Source organism: Semicossyphus pulcher, unplaced genomic scaffold (genome assembly GCF_022749685.1).
Source record: "Semicossyphus pulcher isolate SPU_LCO1_2020_fin unplaced genomic scaffold, fSemPul1.0.p SCAF_14, whole genome shotgun sequence".
NCBI classification, from domain to species: Eukaryota; Metazoa; Chordata; class Actinopteri; order Labriformes; family Labridae; genus Semicossyphus; species Semicossyphus pulcher.
In genome coordinates, this window is record NW_027211648.1 from 7,022,701 (window position 1) to 7,034,410 (window position 11,710).

Sequence of the window (11,710 nt, forward strand, 5' to 3'; positions counted from 1 at the left end):
TCATGACTTTCAGGATGCAGTGCTCTAAAAACTGTTATCCAGATTTAAAATGAAAATACAAAAAAAAACAATGCATGTGTGAATATCAGAGAAACTTCAGCTGTGTTCTAATTATAATACTTAGTGTAGAGTTCGGGAAACACAAAGATTCACAGTAAATTGTTTATTTCACTTAGTATTCAGGAAATCAAAGTACTTTTTCCAAAGTTACAGGAAAGTATGCAACACATTTACGGTTCGTATTTGATAAAACTGCTCCTTCAGAATGTCGATAGCTGATTAAACATTACAAAGAGATTTTTTCCCCCCAAACATTTCCTAATTTTGCTTTCAAAATCTTTTGGGTGGGGAAAAAATCCATCATCAGCTCACTCAAAAATAAGTCTCATACTTATATCTTTGAATTACACAGGCTTTGTCAATTTCCAGTGTCATGTGCTTCATAGTCAATACATGCTCAGAAATGCTACTTAGTATTGAACTAAAACACAGAATTAACTCATTCCGAGACCACATTTCCACCTTGTTTTAACACGTCATTTGTATCTGGATACCTTATATGAAGCTAGAAAATGCTAGTTAAAGCACTGCAAGTTCATTACATCTAAAGTTGGGCTACCAAAACGTAGCTAGTACGTGTCTCCTGTCATAAGCCTACAGCCCCTCATGCTTTCCTTTATCCTGTAACTCCTAAAGTTGCACAGTGAAGTCTAATCACAATGAGAGCACGATCCAGATAAAAAGATCACTTATTAATACCAGGTGTGAATGCAAAGGTCAGATCACGTGTTAATACCGGGAGTAAAAGTACACTCATATTACCTTTCCATTCAATTACATTTACATGGACTCAAGCAAAATAACATACCAAATACTGTGATAAAACAAGCTGTAATAAATAGTTTGACATTTCAAAACACAAAGCATCAGTATTTCAATATGTGGTTTCTCAAAAACATTAAATACACACATGAAATAGCCAATTTTGAGGCTTAAATTTAAGCTTAAGGGAGACAGTAAAGATTTAGATGCCATAAACAAATTGTAACCGCACTTAGTGGTGTCAAAAAAGTTCTTCAGGCTTAAAGTGTTTTAATCTCATGGGTAACTGTGAAAATGATTACTGTGTTGGCAGAGGAGTAAGCAGTCCGGACAGTCCGGTTAGTATGATTCAGTGTTTTGACATTTTCATTCACTGTCCTGCCTCACTGGTTTCTTTTCTCTCTGGTATCCATGTTTTTTATGCGGCCTGGATTTGAGTCTCAAAGCTGATTCACTCTTCATGGACTCCCTTTTCTCCGCCGTGAGCTCCTCCCCTCCCGGTTTCCATAGCAATAACTGAGCATCCTCTCCCCCTGTAACCAGCGCCTCTCCCGCCGCGTCCCATAGGAAGCATCTCACCGTGGAGGCGTGACCGCCCTTTAGGCTCCTCAGCAGATGGAGCCCCCCGTCGTTACACTCCATCAGGTGGAGATCCCCGCTGTTCATGCCTCCGACCACCAGCAGCTTCTGGCTCTCCTCGAGCCACATTCCACCCACCAAGTAATCCACGCCGCCTCCTTCAGACAGCAGAGCCAGGCTGCGGGCATCAGAGGTGCTGAAGATGGTGAGGGGCTCCTCTGTGTCCAGCTGACCCAGGTCCCACAGGTGCAGCCCCTCGTCGTGGCTCAGGCACAGCAGCTGGGTGTAGTTGGCTCCAGACCAACAGACGGAGCCAGCCGAGGAGTCGCTGTTACAGGTGGCCAGCAGCGCGTCTTCCTCCGCCCCCCGGCTCAGGTCAAACACATTAACAAGGCCGTCTGTGGAGCCGGATGCAAGACGGTCCTTTTCTCGAGGGTGGAACCGCACCTGTGTGATGTCATCACTGTGTGACTCAGAATATACCCCGAGAAGTCCACTACCTGGTTTCCTTACATCCCAGAATACCAGGAAGCTGTCCTCATCATTAACCTGCTCAGTGCCAGCACACAGGAGTGTGTCGCTGCAGCTCAAATCGAAGCTGGAGAAGCTATGTGAAGGGTCACTTTTAAACATCTGGACTGCCCCTGTCCCCGGGCAGCGGACGTCCCAACCCCGGACCGTCCCATCAGCAGAGCCAGAGTAGAGGAAGTCAGGGGAGTTGTGGGAGAAAACGACCCCACAAAGCGGTTTGCTGTGGCCCCGATACTCTCCCAGCAAGCTAAGAGTGTCCTTGTTGTGAAGGTGGATGGTGAAGTTGGAGCAGGACACGGCAAGAAGGCCAGACGGCTGCAGGGCAATGTCAAGCAGGTAGGTGGGCTCCTCTGGGCAAGACCGGCGAGCGATGGACAAACCCTTGAGCTTCTCCTCCACACCCTCCATGGCAGCTAAGTGCGATGAGATTGAAACACACTAAAAAGGAAGGGGAAAAAAAGAATTTAAAGCTGTGTTTCAGAAGCGTCTTGTTACATTTACTGGCTTTTATAATCTGAAAATCTCGTAATAAATTTGTAAAACATAACATCCACTAGCTAAAACGTTGCTTTTTCTACTGCAAGGCTCAGTTCAAAATTGTTATCCTTTAAGTAAACTAGCTTGTTGGCCATGATGTTTCCAAGCTACTTCTTTCATACAAATGTATTGCAATTTCAAAATTTACCAAAATAACATGTCGTGTGGTGGTTAACACCTATGCCGAAGTAGGCACAGCATAAACTTATTAGTAAAGTCGTATTTGATATAGGACGTATTCAATATGATTTTATTTTCTTTAGACAAAAATACAAAAATGAACATTGTTTATATGAAGTTCGGTTATAACGTTTTGTAACTTTGTCAGATTCAAGCAGTAATCATGTCACAATCACAGTTTAATGAGACATTGTGTTTGTATGTTATATGTGGTTATTAATGTGTAATGTGTTGATAATGTCAACCTACCTACTTGACTTACTTTCCACAAATCAAGAAAAAAACGGGAACTTTTTTGTATTATCGAACATACCAGTCGCCATTTTGGACAAAACCCCGCAAAAAACACGGATAATATGAACAACTATTTTAACATTAACATTAAGCTAAAACTTCCTAATAAGTACGTATAATATCTTCACAGTAGTTGGGCTAAAATAAAACACGCGTGCAGCATGTAGCCTGCTCTGTGTCACAATATTTACAGCCGGGTTGAAACCGTTCCTCAATAAATGGTTCCGCTGTTGTTGGAAATGAACCATCTTGGTACAGTAAATCAATATTTAATCATACCGACATTTATAAAATGTTAGTAGATCGATTTAAAAAATATCAAAAGTTCAAATATATATAAAATGTATGTTAGAAACGTATTTTGAAGGCAAGAAACAGCAGATTTTCAGTAGTAGTAGAAATGTTCAAGTCTCAATAAACCTCGGATGTTGTCTTCATCTGGTTTCTTTCTCACAAAATGATCATTCATGTAATTGTTAAAGTTTTAAAATAAATTGTATTACTTAATTAGAGAAGGAATTATTAACATAGTGACACAGAATTAAAACCGTTTCAGACATGTTAACATCATCATCCCTTTTGTACAATAAATGCAAAACAAATCAGCTACAATAAAAGAAATTCATGCAATCTGGGCCAAACTTCAAAGTTGGTTAAAAAGTAAGTCTTGCCTTGTGTCTCAGCGAATCTGAGGTAGATGTAGAGATTATGTTTAAAAATATTTTTGAGTGTTTAAATATAGTAGAGGGTTATGTTAATGTGTAGGTCCCCAATCCTCCAGCAGGGGGAGGCAGCAGCTTGCAGTGCTGTTTGTAAATGAGGCTTTAAAGCTGTCTGGATTGAAGCTTTCCAGTTGACCTAAATCTGAGGTGGCACAGTTCAGTCACACAGGAACAAATTAAATAAACCCTCGGTCAGAAGATCCTCCAGACTGGACACAAACAAACATTTTTATTTCCAGGCTTTTATTATTTAACCTTTAAGTCATTTGAGTTTTACAGAAGACACAAAAGAAACCTAATTTTAATGCTGGATTTTCTTTCATTTTGATCTTGTTGATGTTGTTTGCACACTGTCCAAATGTGAAGCTCAAACAGTTCTTACACAGAAATGTACATGTCTGCGTTCAACTTGTTTAAGCTCTAAATCTTTAAGACAAAAACACTCTTTACTTAAACAAACTAACAAAAAAAACAGAAGATGCTGATGAAGATGAAAACCAAAAAAGAAAGCATACTCCTTTAAGCGTCCCGTCCCTCTTGACCTCAGTGGCAGCAGGTGTTTTTATTCCAGTGACTCATCACCATTAAACATTCACAGAAGTTTAGCCACTGTCCTGTGTGTTGTCTTTTCTGTTGTCACGCCACTGGGGCCAGAAGAAGGAGAAGAAACAACACAGAGAAATGTCTTTAATGTGGAGGCCAGCAGCTGCAGCGTGTCTCCTCTCCCGCTGCAGCCGGGCAGCTCTGGCAGAGCGACGTGGAAAACTGTTCATTCTGCGACACACCACATCACCACATCACCATCTGTGGATGAAGCGCAGCAGCAGAAACACTGAGGAGACGTGCTTTAGAAAGCCCTCAAGAACGTATTCAAACGTGGCTAGTCAGCAGAAATGTGCTCTGTCACACGTTGGAGGAGGTTAACCAGGTTGTATTTAGGCCCCATGCACAAAGGAGAGGCTCAGACACTGTGTGTTATGTTGTCATGAGTTTTTCCAGAATGTCTCTTTGACGTCTGAGAACATTTTCTGGTCGATGCAGCTGCAGTTTGGTCACAGACGGTTTAGAGGTCTGCTAGCTCTCCCATCATGCCTCAAAGGAAACTCTAGGATATAAACCATCTCGCTACATTTTTACAAGCAACAGCATAATATTTAAGAAGAATGTATAGTCACTTTTACTTTACTTAAGCATTTCCAGTTATACTACTTTAGACGTGGGGGGCCTTTCTGTGAGGAGTTTGCATTTTCTCTCGGTGCATGCGTGGGTTCCCTCCGGGTTCTCCGGCTTCCTCCCACAGTCCAAAGACGTGCTCATTCATGCAGGTTGATTGGTGACTGTCAAATTGTCCGTAGGTGTGGGTGTGAGCGTGAAAGGTTGTCTGTCTCTATGCGTCAGCCCTGTAAATTGACAGGCGATCAGTCCGGGGTGTAACCCTGCCTCTCGCCCAATGACAGCTGGGATAGGCTCCAGGCCCCCCTCGACCCTGAACAGGATACGCAAGTATTTTGATCCTTTGTAGTTTAATTTAAGTACGATTTTTAGTGCAGGATAGCATTCTAAAGGGGTAAACTTTCCCTGTATTCCTATGGAGTTTTATTACTGGAAAAATTCCCATAAAAGCCCCCTCAAGACAAACCAACAACTTGGAAAGACGGAGACATTTTTGGTATTTGACTCGCCGAGTTATCACGCAGAATCATTAGGGACGGAAGTAAATGTTGGTTTGATGCTGAGAGCCTGCTACTGTTTTACTTGTTTTTGTGCTCACATGTTATTAGTACAGTGGTATTAGGTTGTATTAGGATAGAAAGTGTTAGCATTAACTGTAATAGCAAGTAAGCCCTAAGCAGCAAAGTCGAGCTTTGCAAATGTGACCTTATGAGGAGCCTCAGTGTGTATGCCATGACAAGATGGAAAACAAAAGAGCTTCAGGAACATTATATAATGATCACTTTATTTCAGTTCATCTCACACCAACAATCAGACAGAAAAACATCCTCATTTTGAATCAAATCCAATAATAAAATCTGCGTGTATTTATATAAAAAACACTGTGAAACTGCATAAAAAGTCACAACTGTCAGATCAGGACGCGACTGAAACAACTGAAACTGGCTATATAATGAAATGTGAAGCGTTTACTTCCAGAATGACAAACATGACGCCCTGTTTGAAACTATTTTTCAGCATCTGAGAACCTATTTTCCTGCAATGGGTGTGTGGTATCTTGAAATGAAGCCCATCACTGTAACCAAACAGACAAATCAGCGAGATTTACTTAATCTTGGACAAAACTCAGCGACTCTTTTACACTTTTTGTTTCATGCAAACAGTCAGAAAATGCAAATGTGACCAAAGGATTAAATCAAATATGTTTACATTTATTCTGCGTTGACATGAAGTACAGTGACATGTAGCTATGTGAGTGAAGGCAGTAATAAACAAGCAGCAGTGTGGGAAACTAAAAGCTACTTTAAAAATGAATGATCAACTAGGAAACACTTAAAGTGGGTTTTTCCAGTTTCCCTCCCTGCAGGGAAACATCGACGCAGCTACAAAGTGCAAAAGGCAACACGACAGGACATAAAGAGAGGAATGAAACACAATCAGGACCACAGCTTTCACATGACACATAAAATCATCTTCCTGAACAAGATTAAAGGCACTAAAGGGACGCGTGGAGCAACTTCCGCTAACTGAGCTACCAGCTACACATTTCTACCACTTTTACATTTGGTCAAAGAAAAGACGTTTGTCTCTGAGATCCAGTTTCTTTCTAAAGGCTCCAATGCTGTATGTATTATATACACATTTACTCCCTGATTTTAATGTGAGGTTGGGGGACTTTGGGTATAAGAGGTACTACATAAATATCAGGGGTTGGGATAAAAATACACTTTGGGAAGTGTTTAAAAATATCTGCTTCTCTGAGCGACTGTCACCACAAAAATTTTGTCTCGTAACAAATACATTTGGGAAATATAACAGGTGGTTTGGGCGTGCTGTTGTTGTAAAGAAGTAGGGCATTTTATTAGATGCTAAAATTTTGGAGAAACACTATTAAATTATATTGAATTATATAATAACTAAAGTTGTGGATTTTTCCTTATTAATGAAAAATGAAATGAAAATCAGGATCATGAAACGTTTTTTCTACATCCAACAAAAATGGAGATAAATATATATATAGTGTATATATATAAAAAATCTGGTAAAATGTGTAATTTTGACCACATTGATTTTTGGCAATATAAAAAAAGGTGATACTCCAAATTATTATTTTTTAAACTTATTACAGGTAAAATTTTATATTTGTAAATGACCAAAACTTTTAGGGATTTTCAACAAATTTTGACAGCAAAACCAAATTCTGACTTTTACACATTTCAGGAACCCAAATTCCTGAATGACAAAAATTGCACACTTTGGAGCACGAAACCAAATCAGAGGATTTATGTGTAAAAATGTCTTCTTCTCCCTTTTTCATTTGTAGCTTTGAGTTTACAAATCCCTGCTGCAGAAACCTCGTATCTCCAAAACTACTACTTTTCAGGAAGTGTAAAAAACAAACAAACCTGTGTTTGTAAATACTTCAATATTGCATTGACACATTTGGTATTGTGCCTGTCTATAAAGTCAGTTACCAGTATGTTTCATTATATCTACAGAAGGGTGACTAATAGCATTGATTAATGTAAATAATCTAAAATAATGAAATATGGAGATACAAGGTTTCTGCCTGACAGCAGTGAAATGTAAATGTAATGTATTTGTTTGCAGTGACCTGTGACATCAAACTGAACACATTAAAAACTATATGTAGTCTTTCAAAAGCAGTCACAGTTCTGCATAATGAACAAGTTATAACATAAAGTCTTCCTTTAATCCAACACCTTCTGGTTGGTTCAGTCAATCCACACAAAGACACACAGGTGAACCTTAATGAATGGGATGTAATCAGAGTCAGGAAGTTTGGTTTTAATCTCATTTATCAATCTCATCTCCCTGATCGCTCCTCCATCTGCAGAGGAAGCGTCCTCCTGCCGGGATGCAAACATCACAGCTGACACGTGTTCAAACAATAACAGCTCCTCCTGTTTATCGACGCTTTACTTCTCACATATCGCAAGAGTTATCCGCAGGACAAAGCGCTGGCTCCGTGTCAGAGGTTACACCTAAACGGGAGACTTTAGATTGAACACTGAAGACTATTGTTTCACTGAATTACCTTGTTTGTTTTCAGACTTCTGCCTTCTCTGCAGAAATATAGAAACATGTTTTTATCTGCATATTAAGAGACAGAAAATAAATCGTTTTTTAAATCACATCTATTGGTACAATTGTGAAATTGGATTAACAGATAAGTTTTTGTGGTTGATTTAAAAACAAAAAGCACGCTAGGACAAACTTCCTGTTTCACTGGCACAGAGAGGAAACCACATTCAGACAAAGAATGAAGAAAAAAAACCGCAACAAACAGAAATATGCACGTGCACGGAGCAAGGCGACAGGAAGTGAAAGGAGCCGGGCATGGGGGGAAACCTCACCCTCCTTTAAACAGAAGCAGGTCCATCTTTGTTGTCTTTACTTTGACGAGATGAGCAGAGGTTGCAGAAGTTAAGCTGCTGAAACATGATGAGCTCTGGGTTCATTCATGTTCAACTTTTACGACAACTTCTGCCCGGCTCAGGGGGAACACAGTGCATTCTGGGAACAGTGCAATCATAATAGGAAAGTACCGTATACAACAACAAACAACAAGTCAGCTTGTTACACTCCTGCTGAATCTGCTGCTCTCACTGAGGCTAATTAAGACGTGTGAGAAGTTTGTTTTTCTCCAGACTTTGTTGGTCTTCAGTTCAGGGGTGAAAGGTCACTAGCAGAGGGCAGCGGCACCTGAATGCCCCACCAGCTATTTTAATCAAACTGCCCTAAAGCAAGGCACTTCACCCACAACTGCTGCAGGAATGTGTGATGCAAACATCAGGCTTCAGTCCAGATGTTCAGTCTTTATTGCCTCGAGGAGACACGTGAAATGTTTGAGACACGTTTTGAAATAAAGTCAACTCTCAGAGATTCTCAGGGATCTGAAGTTACAACCTGTAACTGGGCTTTATCCACCAGGTAATGTGCGTGTCGACTCCTTTACAACTATCTCCTTGAAAAACAAAAAAGGCTTCAAAGGAAGGTTTTGTTTGGTGCCAAAAATAACAACACAGAAGACTGAACACAATGCCCTCTTTTCAACAAGTCCATATACCTGCCAACATCAACTCATCACAGATTTATTGCATCAGAATATCAGTTTGCAAAGACGTGACTTAGATAACTGAAGGTCATTCTTCACAACAAGGTCAACAGGGTCCACTCGCTGGCTATTGTGGAGCTTTTGATCGCATCATCAGACTACTCAGAAGGTTCCACATGCACTACTGAATCGTGCAGTGAGATTTGTTTGTCAACAGCTGTTTCGAACACTAAAAACTTTCTCTCAATCAAAAATGTTTGGCCTTTTATGCCTCTATTGAGATAGAGGACAGTGCCTGAAACAGGGAAAGAGAAAGTGGGGATGACACGTGGCAAGGGGCTGAGAGTGGGAGTGGAACCTGCAGCCGCTGCATAGAGGACTGAGCCTCTGTATATGGGACACGCAATTTACCCACTGAGCTAAACCGGTGCCCTTTAATCTAATTTTTTAAACAAATGTGGATGAGAGGGTCTTAAAGTGATCAAAAGGAAAAAGGAAATTCAACCCCCTACAAATCCTTAAAGGGACAGTTTTTTAACCCCAGTCCTATCATGCTATTATGGGAGGAAAATAATGCAAGGACGCTATCCGCTCCTCCAGTGGGCACTGGAAAACCAGACGTAAAACACGTCAGCTATGGCGCCAATTTCAAATATTATTGCTTCTATTGATTACAGAGAACACCAGCTCTGACTGACAGCGGCTTTTTCCACCTTTAAAATGAAAACATTGTTCACAGCCTGAAACATTTCAGCATCATCTACATTCAGCTAAAACTTCCACAACAGCCATGAAGCTAAAGTCGTGTGGGGATTTGTTGAGCACAACTAGGGCTGAACAATTAATCGAAATTTTATCTAAATCGCAAAATGACCTACTGCAACTTTCAAATCGCAGGAGGCGCAATATTTGGTAAATGTAAAGTGTGTGTCAAAATACCATTTTACTGTAATATTGTGCAGCAGAGATGTTCTGGCCTGCACATCACATACACACACATCAGATCCCTGTGAAAATCACATCATCATTTCATCATTTGAATGTTTTTTAATGAAAATGAGAATAATGATTACCTTTATATAAGTCAAAATAATCGCAATTACATCTTTTTTCAAAATCGTTCAGCCCTTATACAAATCCTTCCTGACACTAACAGAAACTCTTCTTTGATGAAACGTCGGTGGTCATCTGGTCCTTGGACCCTCACGAGACTCCCTGAACAAATGAAAATATAGAAAATAGGTTTTCTTCCCAAAAGCCGACAATATTGCTTTTTCCAAACAGCTGCAGAGCCGTGATATGGATGTGATTCACTGTGAGAGGAAAATGATCTCTTCTTTGTAAGAGAAAAGCAGGAGGACACATTTCCCAATAACTACTGTATATCTCAGTCTGGTTCACATTCTGTTAAAAAGCTACAAAACTTCATTGTTTAAAATAGATCTTTTTTGCCTGAGCTGTATCATCCTCCCGCCCCCCTCCCTCTGACCTCCCTCTGTCGCTCCACGCGTCTTCCCTCCTGAGAGCTGCGTTATCTCCCCCCTCCTGACACGAGCGGATTAAACTCTGCACAGGAAGTGGATGCGTGCCATCGAGATCATCTCCAACAGGAAGTCAGTTTACAGTGGTAAAAAAAGAAAGGCTGAGTCGAGAGGACAGATTCCTGTCATCCTGACACATTTAGAAAATAAACCTTTCTGTGCATTTCCGGAACAAAGTGACGCTTTCCTCCCAATGTGCCCGGTCATTGCCTGCTCACAGGAAAAGCAATCAATCTCAGAGTAGAGAACAGAACAGAACATGTCTGAATAAAGACAAAAACGTTACGCAGAGCAGAGAGCACAGAGTGGGAAGAGCCCTTTTGGGAAGTACATGTGTAATCAAGGATCTCAAAATGATCTCTGATCCTGACTCACATCTGTGCACGTCAGGTAACAAAGGTCAAGAAACACAGGGGTGTCCTCTCCACAGGGGGTCAAAGCCTCTAATACAGAATAAGGAAGTATAAAATCAGAACAGAGTCTTATTGCTTTGAGAGACGAGAAGAGGAAGATCAAATATTGATATAAGGAAGCTTCCTGACAAAGAACCACACAAAGTTTAAACTGTAGCTAAAACAGGAAGTTAAATAATCAAGAAGTTGGTCAGCAAAACTGTATCTGCAATCAACTCATTCCCATTTTTCATTGCAACCGAATATCTTTGGGTTTGGGGCTGTTGGTGGGACTAAAAATATGGCCAGACACTTAATTGATCGTATGGTTAATCAAAACAAATACATCGTTGAATTAATGGATTAAGAAAGTAATCGTTAGTCACTGTAGGTTCTAAACAGACAAGCACAAGTCAAGACAATGTAGACAATAGAAAAATTATCCAAACGTGTACTTGTATGGTTCTTTGTCTGAACTCTTCTACAGTATAGATAAACATGTAAATGCTAAGACACAGGTTTGTCAGTAGCGCTCAGTGGTATTTTCAGTCTTTCGGAGGCCGCTGTTAAAAACGTTTGCTCTCTTATGCGAGCGTAGTGTGTCCTGGGATCACAGGCAGCCTTTTGATTTGATTTGAAATCCATCTAAAGAGCAGAGCAGAGAGATATCGCTCGCCACAGGTGGAACTGATAACAGTCAGGGCTAAATTCAACAGACATCCCGGCCTTCAGGGCACAGATGGGAAGCTGATAGAAGCAGCTCCTCGTTTGTCCTTCCTAAACGCTACCTGAGCCAACGATGGGGGAAACTGAAACACTGACAACATGTCAGCAATCAGATGAGTGTTCGGGCTTTATTTC

General features: G+C 40.6%; 1 protein-coding gene across 1 annotated transcript; it reads right to left on the reverse strand.

Annotated features, from left to right (window-relative positions):
* Positions 1–178: 178 nt before the first annotated feature.
* wdr89 (WD repeat domain 89) lies at positions 179–2,340 on the reverse strand. Its single transcript, XM_069662399.1, has one exon. The coding sequence runs from the start codon at positions 2,338–2,340 to the stop codon at positions 1,189–1,191; it is 1,152 nt and encodes a 383-aa protein (XP_069518500.1). The 3' UTR covers positions 179–1,188.
* Between the last annotated feature and the right edge of the window lie 9,370 nt (positions 2,341–11,710).